The sequence below is a fragment of the Lactuca serriola genome, chromosome 9 (genome assembly GCF_051521515.1).
Source record: "Lactuca serriola cultivar US96UC23 chromosome 9, Lser_US96UC23_V15, whole genome shotgun sequence".
Taxonomy (NCBI): domain Eukaryota; kingdom Viridiplantae; phylum Streptophyta; class Magnoliopsida; order Asterales; family Asteraceae; genus Lactuca; species Lactuca serriola.
Window position 1 is genome coordinate 6765001 of NC_136416.1, and position 20283 is coordinate 6785283.

At 30.6% G+C, this 20283-nt stretch overlaps 1 protein-coding gene and 2 long non-coding RNA genes across 7 annotated transcripts; all 3 read right to left on the minus strand.

Moving 5' to 3' along the window:
- Positions 1-3145: 3145 nt before the first annotated feature.
- Positions 3146-4849, minus strand: LOC145073922 (uncharacterized). Its single transcript, XR_013691600.1, has 2 exons — positions 4204-4849; positions 3146-3366 (listed from the first exon to the last, which is right to left on the minus strand). It is a non-coding gene; the product is annotated as an uncharacterized LOC145073922 (long non-coding RNA).
- Positions 4850-5643: 794 nt separating this feature from the next.
- On the minus strand, positions 5644-9669 carry LOC145075011 (uncharacterized). 4 transcript variants are annotated; one of them, XR_013692248.1, is made up of 6 exons: positions 9210-9669; positions 8972-9120; positions 7716-7802; positions 7267-7333; positions 7106-7175; positions 5650-6377 (listed from the first exon to the last, which is right to left on the minus strand). It is a non-coding gene; the product is annotated as an uncharacterized LOC145075011 (long non-coding RNA). The 4 variants fall into 4 exon arrangements; XR_013692247.1 differs by having other exon boundaries at positions 5651-6377; positions 7100-7175; positions 9210-9668; XR_013692246.1 differs by having other exon boundaries at positions 5644-7175; positions 9210-9665.
- A 7985-nt stretch (positions 9670-17654) lies between these two features.
- LOC145072248 (gibberellin receptor GID1B-like) lies at positions 17655-20030 on the minus strand. Of its 2 annotated transcripts, none has more exons than XM_079018645.1 (2): positions 19809-20030; positions 17655-19193 (listed from the first exon to the last, which is right to left on the minus strand). In XM_079018645.1, exons 1-2 carry the CDS (start codon positions 19845-19847, stop codon positions 18186-18188), a joined length of 1047 nt encoding a protein of 348 aa, XP_078874771.1. In that variant the 5' UTR covers positions 19848-20030; the 3' UTR covers positions 17655-18185. The 2 variants fall into 2 exon arrangements, with proteins under 2 accessions (XP_078874771.1, XP_078874772.1); XM_079018646.1 differs by having other exon boundaries at positions 19888-20019.
- Between the last annotated feature and the right edge of the window lie 253 nt (positions 20031-20283).

Genomic DNA, 20283 nt, shown 5'->3' on the forward strand with positions numbered 1-20283 from the left:
CAATTGCAAAATATTTTTATTGTCTACATTATATCATCAACAAAAATTATATTTTCACCCCCACCATTATAGGTGATAATTAGAGAATGAATGGTATATGTGTATTCAATGAACAAAAGAAACTATCAGGGTGCAAAACATATTTATTTTATAGATTAATAGGATGTGAGTAATAACAATCACAAAAAATGACTTTAAAATAGAATGCTACTTAAATTCTAGATTTTTTTTTAAACTCTAAAAATATGAGTTACGATTATTCATATATCATTTACTTAAGACTAACAATCATGCATATGATGCATTACCCATAATATGAACGTCAAAGGTTTAATTACGTATTATAAAAAAAAATTCATATAATATCAAACTAATTTATTGGAAACAATTTTTTTTTGCATCCAAAGCAATTAGAAAATTATAATTATATTCACTTCATCTAAATATTAAGAATCATCATGGCATAGATTATTACATACAAAAACAACTATACTCACATCCTGCAACTAATATTCCACATGTTTTTGCTTCTGATATTCTTGTTGTAGCATGAAGCTCATCAAATAATATCTTTGCATGTTTTCTGTATTTCCAGTGAAGATGCATGTTTTCAACACTTTCCATCAAAAACCCCAAGTCAACAGATAGATTGCATTATCATTAGCGACGGGTGGAAATGGAACGGAATTGTTCATTCCATTCAAATGAAAAAACGATGGAACGCTTCCCAGACATCAAGTTATAGTTTAAATGATTTAGGATAAAGAGGTCTAACTTTACCTCTAAAGTGCATGCATCTCCACCAAAAGAAAACGATACATTTTATTCATCCATCAAGCTCTGGGCGACCAACCACACCCCAATCTTCACCTTGATAGACAAGAAAAGCCACAACCAAGAATTTTTTGAAACATATTTACAATTTGATAAGTAAAACATAACACACATAGGAAAAGATTAGAGAGCCCTGGTGCAGACATAATAAAACCCAAAATTCACAAGAATTAAAAAGGTTAAAATGGTATTCAAGTTCATAAACATACACTGAAAATATATACAAAACCAAGTTTCCATCATATTAGCAAGCTATTTTTATGACAAACTGAAAAGAAAAAAAAAGGGTCCACGCACCTGAACTGATCCATGGTTGGCTTTTCTGAAGTCTAGAATTTTGAAGAGCAACCATCACAATTACTCCTAGAGGCTAAAGCCCAATAGAATCATTCTAGTAATTTTGATGTCTTTTTCCATCGGTTACAACACACATAATATGCTGCATAAAAATGTTAACATTGAGTAAATATATGTGCAATATCAAATGACCAAAACTACAAATAAAAACAATTTTCTTACCTCTCAAGGGTAAGGTGGTTCAAGACAGATCTGACCAGAATCATACTCTATACCATGACCATCTTGAATAACACTGAAGAATTTAAAATATTAATACATACTCAGTTACTCAGATAATATGATCTTTAAGGTAGAAATCCTTCATGTATTTAGGTTTCCACTTTCCAGGTCGACTTGAAGTTTTTTTGAAGAAAATATATTCATTAAAAGGTAATATACCTATAATTGAATTTGGATAAGAAATCAATCAACGAACATAAAATCAGACCTGCATCCATTAATCATTAAAATCAAAATCATATCCTTGTAAATCGACGTAAATGTCACCAAAAAAAGCATAAAAAATCCAACCTGTAAATGGTGGTGGGATAGAAAGCTGCAAATAAAACCCTGACAAAAATGATTTTATCTTCAATAATACCCAAAAAGATAGCTATGTATTCCTATGCGGATGCATTAAAAAAACTAACTACCAAAAAACCAAAATAAAGCTTCTCACGTACTTCTTATGATCTAATTACCGACATCACCAAGGTATCCCATGGACTTTGCAGGAACATGTTTGATTGTGATGAGGCTAGGGTTTCCTGAGATTTTGACTAACAATAATACAAAACTTGAGTTGAGAAAGCATAGTATAAGAGAATAAAGAGGTTCAAGATTCTTACCTGAAAATCATAAATAAGGTGCTTCGTGGCGAATCGATGCTGGTGGTGTAGGGATCTAAATCCGGATCCATGAAATCGACATGGTGGAGAGAGAAGAAATGACGTTTAGAAAATGAAGCATCAAATTTGTTCATGTTTGTGTACCTCTTCATCCCAAATGAAACTTTCATCACTTTCAAAGAACCATCGTCTATAGAAAGAAAAGAGATGAATATAAAGAATTAGATCAACATTTTTGAGAAGATCATAAAAAGGGAAAATATTAGCGATCCTAAAACAAAACCATGTTCTTAAAACCATCAAAAACGTAGAATCCCTTTAAATCTTGGCTTAAATTTCGGCTTCAGTTAACACAGTAGTTCAAAGACCAGGGCAAGATAAGGTAGGATAAAAAGGAAAGATAGAGTCGGGTCAATGTATTGTATTAGATACTTGTATTTAATGTATTGTTTGTTGTACAATTTAATTAAAATGTTGTTAAGTTTAAATATATAAATATTTTATTGAACATTGTTTGTACTTTCAGCTTAAAGGCTTGCACGTCTTAAATCTATTTTTAAAAATAGTAAGGTTTGTATAATATATATATATATATATATATATATATATATATATATATATATATATATATATATGGAGAGGTTATATTGAGAACGCGAGAACAATAGTGGAACAATAGTGGAACAATCAATATATTAGTAATTATGTATATGTATTTTAAATAAATTATGACTATTAAATTGTAGTCATAATTTCCTAAAATCTAGCAAGAAATTATGCTTATTGACCGTTACATACAAAATGATTTAATTGATTTTTTTCTTTTTTTATAAATTAAATTCATAAATTCTATTTTTTCAATGAATCAAAAATTAATAAAATCATTACTATTTTTTCTTCAAAAAATGTTTTTAGTTTTTGTTTTTCTTATTATTTTTTTTTTGTTTTTCATTTTATAAAACTAATATCAAAATATTGAATAATTTGTTATTCATATGAATATTCATTTCAATTTTCTTAAAATTCCTCTATTATTCATATGTTTCATTCATACAACAACAAAGTTGTTATCGTAAATAAATAAGAGAGTTGTATTCGTAAATAAATAGAACAAAAGGTAGAGATAAAAAAAAAACATCTATATTTATAATTATAAATGAATAGCACACATTTGTTAACATATATGAATACATATGTAATCGTAAGTGAATAAGTTACAATAATGTGAAAAAAAAACTCAAAAAAAATATAATCATAAATGAATATGTTGTTGGTGTTCCTTTGAGACAATTTCCACTTAATCTTCAATCTAATCCTTTATGTAATCGATAGTAACTCGTTCTATCTACAAAAAAATCAAAGAAACAATTATATATAATTGGTCATATTAAGTGTTTAACTAATCAATCAGATGTGATTTTAATCTTAAATGAATAAAGAACATGTTGTAATATGACATTTGAACACAACTTCATACCTACACAATGAGGAAACATATAATAACTTTTGACCTACCAAAGTGATAAATATGCACAATTTTTTTTATCAACATATAATAACTAATACGAGTTTTTCCATTACTATACATCGAATTCGGTTACAACTAAGTTAACATTTACGCATTATATTCATAAATGATTACAACTAAGAGATTATAATCATTTAGGATTAGTATTAAGTTACAAGTAAATAATTACAACCGACAAGTAAATGATTACAACTAAGTAAATGATAAATCCCACATAGATTTGAAATTGTTTTTGGCACTTTTGGCATAATTGCAAAAATAAAATAATCTGAAACAATGAAAGGATCTTAGTTTTGCTTTGTGTATTTCTAGTTGTAAGTTCACAAATTCTAAACAATTTCATTTCAATGGGGCTATCTGTTCGTTCTAAAGCTCTACACTTACAAAAAAAAAAAAAAAAAAAAAAACAAATCAATTTCAATTCGACAAACTTAATGAAGACAATTACAACATAAACATTTACATGAATCAGTTAGTAGTATGTGTGCATCGAACTTACTTACGTTACTCAATTAATTCAAATTTGTGGTGTAAAACAAAGAAATATATCTTTAAGGCCCCGTGAATTCATTTATAGACTCAATTAATTGTAAGCTACCCAGAAACAATTACAGAACCAATTAACAAAAACAAGCATAATCGAATTCATCTTACCTGGTTGATTATTGTCACATGGAGATGATTCGATCATCCAATTTGCATTTCCCGTCTTTGCGTCGCCTCCACCATTCTTTCTTTTGACCGGAAACTTCCGATGACGGGATTTGATGTGGTTGACGTCGACGACTTGCCGCTCCAAGAAGCCATATCGGTTGAAATTTGGCAGGTGATGGATGAGTGATAGCCATGATGGTGGTAGAGAAGATGATGACGAACACTAAGGTTGCAACCGACTAATGAGGGTTTTTTTGTTTACATAAGGTGAGGTTCAACAGAGAACCATAATTAACCAAGGAACCAATTTTTTTTTCAATTTTTAGAACTTATTTTTTATAAAAAAAAAAGACTAAAAATACAGAAATTCATAACTTTTTATCCTTTTTCCAATGATATAAAATTCGATTTTTTTACGTCAAATTCACAATGTGAATCTTCGAAAATTCACAACGTGAATCCGGATTCACACGGTGAATCCGAAAAATATTTTTCACATTCACAATGTTAATATATGAATTTAGATATTTTTAGATTTTTTTTTTCGATAAGGAATAAGCTCTAGAAATTGAAAAAAAGATTTGGTTCCTTAAAGAACCCATAATTATGGTTCTCTATTTAACTTTTTTTTTTCTCTCTTTCTCTCTCTCTCTCTCTCTCTCTCTATATATATATATATATATATATATATATATATATATATATATATATATATATATATATATATATATATGCAAACTATTAGACTTTGTAAATGAAAAAAAAAACATTTGAGTACTTTAAAACAAACATTTTTCAAAGACGATCCTTAGCAATCAACGCTATTTTTGTAGGTAAATTCTTCGTTTTTTTTTCTAGAATTTAATTTATAAATGAAAACAGATTATGAATATTTTTCGTTAATAAAGATATTCATAAACTTTGTTAATCTATTAACTAAATTCAAGAAAAATAGAAAATTCTACCTGCAAAAATGACGTTGATTGCTAATGATCACATTTTAAAAATGTTTGCTTGAAGTCATATAATGTTTATTTTTACATTTATAAAGTCTAATAGTTAGTTTACAATAAAATTTGAAATAAATAATACATAAATACGTAAAAAAAATTACTAAAATACATAAAAATATTAGAAAAATACATATAACTACTTAAAATTCCATAAACATGTGAAAGATATACCGAATACATTAAAGTATGTAAAAATACTTACATAAACACACCTAAAATATATGTTGATATATTTAAAATACATAAAAAATGTTTAAAAAACTATATAAAAAACTAAAAAAAACCTTAAAAAATACATAAGTACGTAAAAAAATATATATAATACATAACAAATACTTAAAAACAAATATAAATACATAAAAATAAGTTTTTAAATTATTAAATTATATATAATTTTTAAGGAAAAATCTATAAAAGTTAAATTATTTTGGAAAAATTAATGATTTGATACAATAACTTGCTAAATAGGTCAAAATAGCTAAAGTGAAAAAAAAATATTCGATTTCTTGTGATTTTCTATTTAAAAAATAATTTGGGTCAGAATCATAAAATTTCTGGAAATAATAATTTTTTTTTTTAAGATTTCCCGTAGAAATTATACAACGTCTACAATTTGCAATGTATGATGATTCTTATTGATTAACAAATATAAGGTTACATTAGTCATTTACCTTTTTTATTTCATAATACATTTTAAATTAGGTTATAACCCGTGGAAACCACGGGTAAAAGATTGAAAATATATTTTATAATAAATGTTTAGACAATTCTAAAAATTATTTATCAATTATAATATTCAAATTTAATTTTATAAACGTCTATTTTCGAACAACTTTTTAATAACTTAAATCAATTCATTCTACATAATATGTTTTCTTTTAGGAGAGTAATACAATGTTTTCTTTTGGAGAAATATGTACTTTCGCCACATAAAAAAAAATAATTGTTTAAAACCACAAAGGCAAGTAAATTTTGTTAACAAAAGAAGAAAAAGTATATATATATATATATATATATATATATATATATATATATATATATATATATATATATATAAAAACAATTATTATATAAAATTTACTGACAAATAACCAATTGAAAAACCCTCGCCCAGATCCGGCCTGTTGCAAATACAAATCTGATCCGCTTCCGCCGAATTCACTGTCGAAGTACCAAGACACATAGATAGGAGATGAGCAACTAATGACACATACAAAACTATAGTAATAAAAAAATGGATGTAACTATGTCGTCATAAGCAAATAATCATTTTGAGAGCAATGATCCAATGATTAAGCATCTTAATATACCGTATGAAATGAGGATATCAAAGGTACCAATGACTCAATATTAGGCAATGTTTAAGAAATTCTTAAAAAAAATGTATGTTTAACCAAAAACTTGTTAAATAGTTTGTCATTATCATAATGTTGTTAATGCAAAATATTGAAGCAACACTATTAATGGAAAGACGTGTATGAAGGATGTTAGCATGTATCCTCCACGAGAATTTAGTCACAATTCATAACAGAAGAAATGCAATATTTGACCCTATAAGCAAAGCATATAATTCAAAATACTTTACTACAACCTGGTGTCGAAACACTCTGCTCTGAGTGACAGCTTCGATGCACAATAAACTTCACAGAAGCAAGAAAAAGAATGTAACAACTACCACTCAGGTTTCAACCTCGAGATCTAAAATAAAAGTCAAGATATAACTTGACTCTTTGTTTGTTTCGCAAATAAAATATATTTTATAAAGTAGAAAATATTATATCCATTTTAATTTAGTGTATGTTAAACTATATGATATTAATTGCCAAAAAAAAACACGTAAAATTGACTACCCTTTTGTGTGTTAATCACAATGGAAACCATACCCTTACATATTGCAATCTTCAAATGCAGAAATTTTGCCTAGACTCATTTTGTGAATTCACCAGGTTCCAAATTGCACTAAAGCATAGCAAATATATCATGGGTTCAAACAAACAAATAATCATAACCTTGAAATTAAATATAAGCAAATCAAGAACTAAATTTTTACCATGTTTGAAGCATATAATAGATTTTGCAATAAATCATTTGTGATCCAGATTCAGCCCATCATCTTCCTAAAGCAACAGAAAACATATATTTTAGCTCATTATTAAGAAAAAATTTTAATTTGCATCTTCAAATAAAGATTCAAGAGGTGAGAATCTGATGAAGGAAATCAAGATATCTCACTTAGACGGATAAAAGTTGGTCGCATAATGAAAGTATGTTTAACAGCAAGTATCAATTTACAACAACTATCATTCTGTTACCTCACATCCTCAAAGCAATTTTCAATTTTTTAATTACCTCACAACCTAAAAACAAATTTGAAAAAAAATTAACCTCATCTTTCTCCATGAGTTTCATTCTCTAGTCCCATAGTCATATTCAGGACACATACAAGAGGAAGGTGAGAGCTTAAGAAGAAAAAACTAAAAAATTTAAGAAGAAACTCACCTTTATTGGCACATACACCCCTGGATTTTGTATAACCACAAGTATTTCTACATCCATTTTTTATTTAGCATATCCAACACTTGAAACCTGCAATAAAAACAATCACCACCAAAACCTACATTAGAAAGCAATTAAACATGTCATATATATCTTTTTAGTAGAAAATCAAGAAATTATAAAAAGATAACCATTTTATCTGAAAGCTCTGCTTAATGGTTCATTCTCTTGTATATCTAAAAGAAGGGGTGAAAGATATGGTCTATAATAGAGTTTACCTAAAAAATTATGTAATAGGCTGGTGAATTCTCAAGGTTTGGTCAAAACTATAGGCCAAAGAAAAGTGACAATCATGAGAAATTACTCTTATAGGAACCCACTTATATAAAAAGTATAAAAATAGAAAAATAAGAACAAACCTAAAGACAATTGAAAATATAAAATTAAGAAAAATAACCTAAAATTGAGCCTTGTTTCATTACAAATTAAAAAAAAAAACAAAAACAAGAAATCGAAACCATGTTTGGCTGCACAATTTACAACCAGATTTAGGGCCCACTATCCAAATTCATGTAAAGCCACAAACACAGATTGATTCGATGAATTTCCGTCCAGGGGAGGTGATCGGCGATATGATGTTGACCCAACCATTAATTAAACCTACCAAATGCTTTAAATCACTTCAAAACCACATAACGTTTCAAATTTTCTCAAGAATTCCAAACTTAAAATAAGAAAAATTCAATCTTGTAATTTATGCCTCCAATTGTTAATATTGAGAATTTATGCCAAGAACAAACCATTTGGTAGGTATAGAGACATCAAACACCCATACAGAAAGAACTCAATGCTGGTAGTAATAAATTTGGTTATGACAGATCTTAATCGGGGCTTTAAGTTTGAGCAAATTAGGTTGGTTAAGGAAAACCTCTATGGAAGCAAAACAAAGCTTCAGAATTTTTGATTCCGAGAATGGAAACTGGTTTGGTCTTAGAATCTAAAAGCTTCTTGATGAACTTGTCGAGCGTCGCATCCTCCATTTCCGCTCAAACATTAAAGCCCCTAGTCTCTTGCTTTTTTCGATCTTGACAGTAACATAAGGCTTAGAAATATATTATTTTTTGAACAGAGAGTAAGGTTATAGAAGAAATTAAGGGTTTAAATGAAATGGGAAGGCAGTGATTTGCCGAGATTTAGGCTACCAGGATATCAAATTGAATGAAATCCTGAAAAGAGGGAGAGATGAAGGGAGAAAATACCTGCTTTCGTTTAAACCCATAACATGTAGGTGTTAACTTCTTCGTTAAGAGAAACAAATGTAAGGAATCCATGTTTTTTGTTCCATATAACCCCTTCTTCGTTAGATTCGAGCATTCCTGTTGGCAGAGCAGCGACGACACCTAGAATCCTTGCAATTGCAAGTAGGAAAAAGAACATTAGGGTTGAAAAGAAGAAATAACGAAGAAAGATATGGACAGGGAAGTGAAATCAAGATACCAAAATTTAACATGAAATCAAAAACCCAAAAATAAAAAGTCTCATGGAAGAGAAGCAAAGGAGAAGCACATGGGGATTTTGAGAGCAGATCATATTCAGTTTTGGAAAACCATAAATCGAAGACAAATTTGAACATGGGAGGAAATGACTTTATAAGATGTTGAGTTAAACAGAACAATTCAAATTTGGAGATGACGTTGTTTCCTGATTTATTGCAATTTAATTGCTAATTCTATGGGAGACCGAAGATGGAGCTATAAACTCTTACCGGATTTTATGCACCAGAGTCTAAGTAAAAGGGTATTTTCGGAAATTAACTTAGACATTTGAGCGGGAAAATTTGATTGGGGGAGGCTTAGAGATTGTCACGGACAAAAATGTACTTATTTATTAGATTAGGGGATTTTGTTTATGTTATTCGTTGACTAGAATTTTCATATTACCCTTTCAACGTATCCAATAACAATGGGCTTACCCAAATCCAATCGGCCATCATGTTGGTATATATTTGGACCATTTGGAAACACAGAAACTTGAAGGTTCACTTTAGCGATCTACGAACTCATAAAAGGTTTGTCAAATGAAATTCAATCCTTATCGCATTTATGGATAAGTTCCAGAATAAAAAAAAACAATGCAATCGGATGGATGGAATGACGTTTTAATCCTATCTCTATAAGTTCAAGAGTATGGGGGGGGACTACAAGGATATAACTCTTTGCAGACGACATATGTAGTCGGCAAAAGTCGATTTATAGAGATGACATGTCGTCTGGACAGAGTTTTCAAACATTGACCATATGTTGTTGACCAGAAAAGCTATAGAGACGACATGTCGTCTGCATAGGCTCGGCAGGAGGTGCAAAATATTAGCGGTATATCGAATTTCTATCCCGACGACATGCCGTCGGGAGGAGGAATTAAAAACATATTTTCGATTTATTTTAATTCCTTGCCGCAGAAAAGCAATACGATGCCGTTTTGGTCAGCCTATGCAGACGACATGTCATCTGGACAACTTGGGCGGGAAAGACAAAAATTTTCGCGTTCATCTGAAACTCTATGCAGACGACAAGTCGTCGGTATAGGGTACGACAAATTGAATTTTGATTTATTTTTATTCGATATTGTAGAAAACCGAAACGACATAGTTTTCTGAAACTCTATGCAGAGGACAAGTCGTCTCTATAGAGTAAGAATCCAACGTGACGATCCGCGTGAAAATTTTAATTTCTTTAAATAAAGACAAAAGATAAAAACGACGTTGTAATTTGAACCCTATACAGACGACATGTTGTCTGCATAGGTTTTTACCCTTACATAGGTACCAGTGCATCGTTCATTGTTTAGTTGCAACGAACGATACTCTTTCTCTCTTAGACTCAACCGGCGATTTTGCACCATCCTTCACCTGTTCACCATCGTCTTTCCATCACCATCGTTCTCGACCACCCCGCTCCTCCCAAGTTATCTTCTTTGCTACAACAGGTAAGGATGAGGTTTTTATGATTTTGGGATTTTTTTTCTTTTGTTTTCTTATTCTATGCTTTTTCGGTGCCTACCAGCCACCACCGGAGGACCACCATCAAATCCGACCATCGGAATCCGGCCATCACATCAAGAAGAACAAAACAGGTTAGTGTTTTTTTTCTCTGTTTTCTAATTTTTTTTGAAATTTGATATATGTTTGATTTCATGTTTATAATAGGTGATTTGAACATGAAGACTTGTTTTTTGTTTCCTAATTTTTGTATTAGATGTTTAATATTTTTTTTATAATTGGTGATTTGAACATGAAGATTTGAACATATGTATTGGGTTTGTTTTAAACAGGTTAGTATATTTTTTTTTTCTGGTGGAAACTTTTCCCGACGACATGTCGTCACTATAGCCCACCCTGTCCAGACGACATGTCGTTTGTATAGATTTATAATAAAAGTTTTTTTTACCTCAAAAAACTTTCCCGACGATCAGGTATAGACGACAAGTTGTCTGGATAGGTGGATTTGTACCGATGACATCTATACCGACGGCATTTTTGACTTTTACCGACGGAGCTATAGCGACGACTTTGTACAGTCGACAAGTCGTCTGTATAAGTTTTACCGACGACATGTCGTCTGCAAATGTGTAAAAAAAGTCGTCTGTCGTTCCTTGTAGTGGGGGGGGGGGGGGGGGGGAGTAAGATATATAGAGTTCTTTGGTGTCTTGTGGCGTGCGTTCTTGCAGACATGTGTGCGTTTGGCGTGTGTTTCAGTTATTTTGGGTAGACCTTTATAGGTTTGTTGTCTATATAAGTAGTTGCACTTCATTCGTGTATCTTCATTCATGGGTGTGTGTGTGTGTAGGTTTCGGGTATTTCCTTTGGGCGTGCGTATGTTGTTTCTTTCTTCGGTTGTTGTGAGTTAGGTTTTCTTGTGAGTTTGTGGTGGTTACATGTCGATTGTTGGTCTTTTTCCTCATAATTTTTTGGTTAGACGAATTAAATGGAACGACCGTCAGGGAGCTACTTCAAGTCTCTTAGCTAAGATCACATAAAGATGTTGTGCTTAAGTCAGGAATTATCGTTCTGGGTGTGCTTTACAGGATATGAAGTGCTGATATGATATTATTTTCTGATTGAACCTGCCTTATGCTTTGAAATCCATGGAGTTGTAATGGCGTTTGTCCATTTGACCTCAGACAATTCTTTCCAGGGGTACTATGTTTGCATAGGTGTGAGTTGTTGGATCTTTCAAAGTGTATTCTTCCCGGTATATCCTGGTTCTCTTCTATTTTTTAAAAGGTTGCAGCTGGACCATTTCGTCCCTGATGTTGGGTTGGAGATTGTTGACAAAACCTCTCAGGGTGATAGCTGAACAATGGGTTCTGATTTTTGAATTATCACTTGAGAAGCTTTAGTGGTTGGTCAATTCATTCTATGGGTGTTGTGGTGCAGTGGACGAAATTACCCTCAGGGATAGCCTTCCGGGGTTTTATACTTGGTGTTGTATGCCTGCATTTCATTTTGTTTGTAGTTTAGCTGGCCTTGTAGTTTAGCTTCATTTTGTTTGTAGTTTTTGATCATTTCTGTATTGGTACTGTAATGTCATATTTAATGAAAAATGGCATCGAATTTGTGCATGTGATATATTTGGATTTATATCGAGTATCAAGTAAGAAAATTTATGATAAAAAATTAAAACAATCTACTTAAATAAATTTAAAAGAAAAAAATTAGTAATTTATTCAAACAAATTTGGGCCAATATTTTTATAATTTTTTCCAAACTTTTTTTTTATATATTTAAAAAATTGAGGAAATTTTTTTTAAGATTTTTCCATATATCTTTAAAAATTAAAGAAAAGAAAACAATAACTTTTTTTTACATAAAACCCTAAACTTTTTCAAAATTTCTATTTTGGTTGTTTATGATAGTCAACATGTAACCTAAATAATTGAGCAAAATGAGAAAAAAATATGAAAAACTTGTAAGTTTTTTTAAAGAAAAGTTTTTTAAAATCGTAAAACTTATTGGTCTTTGAGAAAATTAGCTATTATTAGTATGATAACTAGACGAATTCCCGCGCGTTACGCAATGAAGATTAAAAATATATTGTTAAAATATTGAAAAATATATTTTTAAAATGGTTATGTTATTGACATTAACTTTGAGATAATATCTTTACACTAATTTATATATATATATATATATATATATATATATATATATATATATATATATATATATATAATCTCTATTATTTTGAACATTAATATTCATTGAAATCAACCCACATTACTCATTAATAGAATTAAATATAATGATATATTTAGTATTATTTTTAACAATTATTATTATTGATTAATTATATTTTTACTTATGCGATCAGTTTCTAATTTCAATAATGATGTTCATTTAAAATACAATTTATTTATAGCTAAATATAATTTATAATTTGATGTTATTATCATTTAAAATTGTTATTCATTAGTTTGAAACCATTTATTATTAATAATAAGTTAAAGAAGACTTTTAAGAAACACTTAATATTATTATTAAAATGTGAAACATACACTAAATAATAAAGTGATAAGATATCCATGTAATTTGATTTTATTATTTATAATTATTGCTTATTAATTTTAAAACCACATGTTATTATTAATAAGTGAAAGAAACTTTTAAAAATCACTTATTATTATAACTAAAATGTTAAACATATACTAAAATATAAAGTGTTAAGATAGACAATTTGCATTTTAAAAAAGGCTTACATGGATAATATTAATAATATGACATATCCATGATTTGTAATTAATTATTATTTTGAAGCAACATGAACATACAAACATGAATACAATAGTTAATTAAATATTATATATATATATATATATATATATATATATATCACCTTCCCTAACATATGATCGATAACATTAATCTAATCTAATTTATATTAAAATTTCAACCACAACATACGATGATATTCTTAAAACAGTACTTAAATCAAGAAAATACAAAAAAGAATTAGTATATAACAAACTTACAAATTAAAAACTTCAACATAATAACATGGCTCGAAAAATTGTTCAGAGCCCTCAAACCAACACAAAAATCTTTAAACTTGTTTTCTTTATGAATTTTGTATGTGAATTGTATTTGTGTCTCTACTCAAAAAATCTTTTTATAGTAGAGTATCCATTAATTGTTTATTAAATATATTATATAAGTTATAAAACCTTTGAATTTTTAATAATTATTAAGAGACTTTTGAGTGATATTCATTAAAATAGGAGGTTTCAAATGCATGAGGTGTTTGCAAATTTTTATGGGGGTTTCAAATGCATGAGGTTCAAGGAAAAATGCTAGCTTTATGAGTATGTATGATTGTTTCATTGAATAAAAGATTCGAACAGTCAAAAATATTTGGAAAGATAATAGATTCTTATATGATTTAAAGAAATTAAAATTATTGTATGATACTAAATTTATAAAAAAAATGTACTAATTATCTAAAGCATTTTTCTCTTGTGTGTGATGTGGATTTAGATGTTTTATTTCTTTTTCTAGAAAGGTTTTATTAAATAAAAGAAGTCATCAAAGAAATTTTTCAAAAACTATTTGAGATTACCAATGTTACAAAAAAAAAATCAAATGATTTAACCTTGTTTTTTATTTTTGGAACGCGTCACAACCACATATGTCTCAGACGGGACTTGAACCTTCAACCTTAAAAAAAGAGGACAACACCTGATACTACTAGATAAATAGCCCTTTAGTGATTTAACCTTGTTATATATATATATATATATATATATATATATATATATATATATATATATATATATATATATGTAACATAATAGTGTCTTTGAAACTATAATTAAAGATTTCACGTCTAGAAAAGAGTCTTAAAATGAATATTTGCAAATAATTAAAAGCAACAATACATGCATTAGTAAATGAAATTTCTTGTTTTAAACATTAGCCATCTTAAATAATTATACGTTATTATTTTTGTTAGTGATTTTAGTGTCATCAATCATTTTGTGGAACTGAAACTAATATATGAGCTAAGATTCTTATTATTTGTACTCTACATTATATGTGTTTAAAGCATACACTTTAAAAATACACAAAAGGCATTATACTTTCATTTATTTAGTTACTTGCCTTTTGACTCTATTGACATTATGTTTATGAATATTAGCAACATATTTCTATAAATGATTATGATGTTGGCCTAAGACAACATGCTTTAATAATAAGAGACCATGACTTGATTTCTTTGTAAAAATCTGAAGGAGTGAGTTTATGCTCTCTCTCTCTCAAACATACACACACACACACACATCTTCCTATAAATAACATCCTTGTTTTTTTTCATCCATGAACATCACAAGTTAAAAGGTTGGTAGACTGGATTGACATGACATTGATAATCTTGATGGTAGTTGTTGCTCTTTTCCCCAGCAATGCATAAATGGAATTTATAGCAACATATTTTTATTTGTACATTGAAAATTTATTTTATAGCATTGTACTTTCTATTTGTTTTACTACCATCTCATTGCACATTGAAAATGACACCAATTTTTTTTTTTTATATAAAAGTGAAAAACGTGAACAGACGTACAAAAACATCTTCCGTCCCGCACGCAACGTGCGGGAAAGCCCACTAGTTTACTATTAAATTTTATACTTGATCCACAAAAACATATTACCACTCTACTCTTGTCCTAAGGGTAAACGGTATCATACCATTCTTACCGAAGGCAATCCTAGGTGGACAAGATTACCGACAGTAACACCGCACCCTAAAGCTTTTTTTCACCGACGGTATTATAGCGGCGGTATACTTCCACCGCTTTCTCTCTCATCATTTACCACTCAAACATCACTTTCTCTTCTTATTTTATATCTTTACCTTCAACACCACACCCTTACCCCTATTGAAAATGAAAAAGATGGCAAAAATGGCAACATCATCTTATGTGGAGTGTGGTGTCATCGGCACCACACGATTCAGTCTATGAAGTAAGAAGTAAAAACACTAAAGGGGATTCGAAAACCAAGGAAAAGGAAGTCGCTTTGTAGTAATTTCAACACCATTTTAGTAGCTGGGTCTTTTTACTTGTTTTTAACGATCTTTGTCGGTATCTATAATTTAAAGGAAGATAGTATCTTGTCATTCAGCATCAACAATTCAACAAACTATGCTTATTATCTAACTTATTTAAATTCATTCATATTAGAAATATGTTTTTCGAAATGAACAACAAAACTTCTCATCATAATTTTGTCATGAAAGTAAAAACACAAAAAGGGGCTTGAAAAAACCAAGGGAGTGGATCTGCACTTTTGCAGTATATCCAAACTCCAATTTAGTGCTCTTCCTTTTTTGGTAACTTTGTTTTTTATGATCTTTACCATCTTTTTCATAATTTAAAACAAAGGCCGTGTTGTTTTATTGCAAACCTACTCTAACATCATATGAAGTATGAATCATGCTTACTACTTATATACATAGGGTTCAACGTTTGTTTATACAACAAAGTCTTACCCTTTTATCAATTAATGTAATAAAATGACATATATATGAAATATACAACTGTATTTTATTACAGAACCAAAACATATGCAACTCATTAATCGAAGCGTTGGCTAAATGCCTATTTATGTAATAATGTTCTACAATTTTTTTTTTAATATATTTATGTAATAATTCATTTATTCTTACAAATGTATGTGACAAGTGGTTAAATATGTTATAGATGAAAGATTACATATTTTAATGAAAGATGGTTAAATTACTACTAATAAACCTTGTTGATTAAATTAAGAAAAGATAAAACCTTAGACAAACATTTAACCCTTATAAAATATTCACACATATTAAATTCATATTTATAAATTGGACCCAGGAAACAAATAATTATAATGTGGTGTAAAACATTAAAAAAAAAAAAAAAAGGCGTTTGAAAACCAAAAGAAAGTGTGGTTTCCAAAAGTGGCCCCTAGCCTAGGTTGCATCCAAATCCCCCAACCACAAGTGGGAGGAGTGTTGATTTTCCATTGGAATTGACACAAAGCCAAATCTTGCTTCCATTGTTAGTTGCAATTATCCCAAACTCCAAAACAAACCCCATGAATAAAAGAAGCAATCACACAAGACTTCAACAAATATCAACGATAAAGAGAAAAAGAAATCCATGATTTGGATTTTGTCCCCATATGCCCAATCATTTCTTTTCCCAAATTCTCATGTCTTTTTTTCCATTGCTTTAAAGTTTTAATGGTCCACACACAACAATCGTTTCGTATGCAACTTTTCCTTTTCATTAATTTGTAAATTTTGGAAAGCCTCGTAAAAAGTTTCAACCCATTAACATAGATTCCTCCGTCGATGGCTTACTATAACTAGTCGCCTCTCCTTTGTTATTGATAACTAGACTAACACGATGGAATTGGAATAGCATGTGGACTACATTTGAATATCAATAAGACAATTTGTAATATTTTGTTTAGTTCAATAAAGTAGAACAAAGCGATTAGATGAAACCTACTCATGATGATTATTAGTTGAAATCTTATTTGAGATTTATTTGCAATAATATAAAGAACATGAATTCAATCGATATAGAACCATATACTTCATAAGCACAACAAGGAAACTATGGACACAACGAACTACCATAATCAAGAAATTAACAAACTTGGGATTATTTTCGCAGATTATAACAAAGCAAACCAGGACACATAATCATATTTACGCAGATCAAGAGTAAAAACCATTAAAGTCTTGACTCGGTAAACTTAGGTCTCATGGCTCGCAAAGAAAATACACACAAAGTTCAAGAAATCTAGCTAGTGACAAATGTGGAATGCAAAAGAGCCATAAATATGAGGCTTTTCATAAAAATGGAAACCAAACATACCTTTATATACTTATATCAGATCAATTATCAAAAGTATATAATATAATATATATAAAAAAAGCAAGATAATAATAATAGTAATATTACAAAGTTTTTTTGGGTAAAGGTGAAACCAAAAAAACCATCCACGGATGCTTTCTTCCCTTCAAAGTTCAAACATCCATGTCCTGCTGAAGTTAGCTTCAGTAACAATGATCATCTTGATCAAATTCACAAGGGAGGATTCTTGCCAATAATCCCTCTTTAAGCCACGATGACCCACATGAAAATTACCGTTTTACCCCTGCCGGAGGGACACACACACACACACCACTTGTATTCTTAATTCTCTTATCACATCCACCCAACAAAACTCCATATAAACTACACACCAGCATGGGGGCAAGAAAGGAAAAAAAAAAGGAAGAGAGAGAGAGAGAGACTAACAGTAAAAGTAGTAGTAAAAATGTCAAAAGCTTTGTGTTATGTATGGATTCTTCTTCTGTAGTTGAACAGTTAAAAAAAAGTCTTTTTTTTTTTTTTGGAGTTTTCCTTCTATGAACAGAAAAGGGTTAATTAAGAAGAGCTCACAAAGCTTTTGATCTCCTCCATTAACGTGTAGAAATGCTCATTATTAGGCAAGAAATAGAATCCAATGGTGGCTTTTTTCAAGAACAATAGCTTCACTTGTTGCCCTGCGTTTTCCAACCCTTCAACATATGCCAATTGCCAATCCTGAACAAGATCTAATCCGGCCACCACCACTAAACTTTTTGGAAATTTAACCCCTTCAAGACTGATGCCACGTGGCCCAAATATGTTACACGCAGGATGATCACGATCTTCGCCTTCAGGCAAAAAAGCTCTCCAGTACCAATCTCTATCTTGAACTCTTACGAAGTATTTCCCATCTAATTTGTTTTCTGATTCTTTTCTTTCTTCTCCACCAAACAACGGATGTAATAATATGTTTCCGAGCACCTCAACGCCGGATTCCGCTGCTCTAACCGCCACATGATGGGCTATGTTGCCGCCGGAGCTGTCTCCGGCTAAATAAACATGAACTTTAGGGTCTTTACCACTTAAAAGCCATGATCTTGAATGAACCCATTTCAGAGCTTCCCATCCATCTTCGTAAGCACAAGGATACCGGTGTTCTGGTGACCGCCGGTAGTTTACTGAAACCACGACGCCTTTGATGAGTCCGGTGAGACGGCGGCAGAATGTGTCGTAGATGGCGCTGTTAGCAGAGGAATGAGTGAAGCTTCCGCCGTGGAAGAAGATTATTACCGGGACGATTTCGGTGGTGCTCAGTGGTTTTTCGAGTTCCAAGATTCCGGCTCCGGGTTGACGTGAAAATTCGTTCTCCAGCGGGGAGCATCTGTAAATCCGGTTGAGGAGACTGGTGGCGCGGTCGACTACATCAAAAGAGTAAACGCCGTCCACTGGAACGGTGTTGGCCGCAACTTTCCGGTCAAGAAACTCCGCTAACTCGCGATTGAAGGTGCCGTCCGGTCGCCGGAGCATGTTGTACGCTAACTTGAAGTTGGAAATTAGGATCCATGTGTGAAGCGGAACTACTTTCTATCAAAAAAAGAAACAAAATCCAGAATTATTTCCAACTAAAAAAAATTGAAATATATTCCAGAAGATCAACATCTGTCCACACCAAATTGATCGAATACAACTGGGCAAATCGGAAAACATGAAGAATTTGGAAATTTTGTTGATTAAAAATAAACAGATGTCAAAAAAAAAAAAAAGTTAAACCCCCAAATCACAAAGAAGAAAATCAAGGATAATTACCAAGTTGATCGATTAAATACCATAAAAAATAAAGAAACGTGAGATTCGATGATCGAAATTAAACCACTGGCAATAACTAAGAAAACGCTTGTAAATCATGATAAAATAACACAATTTTTAACCCTAAATCAAAGGAAAAACCCCAGAGGACCAAATTAATCGATCAAAAAAACATAGAAAAAAGAAAGAAAGTTATGATGAGGAAAAGACACAAAAAATTTTAACCCCAAATCAAAGAAAAAAGAAAACCCCAAAAATTACCAAATTAATCGATCAAAACCCATAAAAAATGAAGATTTTTTTTTAACTATTTTGGGAGGAACATGACAAAAACAAAAGAAAGAACAGAGGAGCAGAGAAGACAGATCATAAAGTAAATAAGAGAAACTATACCTTGGCTTCATTTGCGTTGATTTCATTACTACCAGCCATGAATGAATAGAGATTTCAAGATTCAGAAGAAGAAAAAAACCTGTTTTCTGGAAGAACAAAGAGCGATTATTAACAGATTAGCAACACTCGAAAGATCTTGAAAAAGATGAGTGTTTGACCACACATAACTGATCTTTTTTTCTGGGTTTTTTCTGCAACAAGATGAGACACTTGTCTGATGTAAAAAAAGAAAAAAACACAGAAGAAATAGTGGGATTTGAAGGGCGTGTAGAGAGAGAGACAGGGGGTGTTCTAGAGAGAGAAAGTTGAAAGAAGAGCGTTTTTTTGCTAGTTTGAGGAGGTGGTGTAGTGAAGGATAAGAGAGAGAGAGAGAGAGAGAGAGAGAGAGAAGAGAGAGAGAGAGAGTCAAACACAAAAGAACGACGGTGGTGGACGGAGACGAGAGAGACGACAAAACAGGCGGCCGAAATACTGT

Coding starts and splice junctions, on each gene's coding strand:
- LOC145072248 (XM_079018645.1), bottom strand. CDS start 19,847: ATGGCTGGTAGTAATGAAATCAACGCAAATGAAGCCAAG. Junction 19,194..19,808: donor TCAACGCAAATGAAGCCAAG/GTATAGTTTCTC, acceptor TTTTTTTGATAG/AAAGTAGTTCCGCTTCACAC.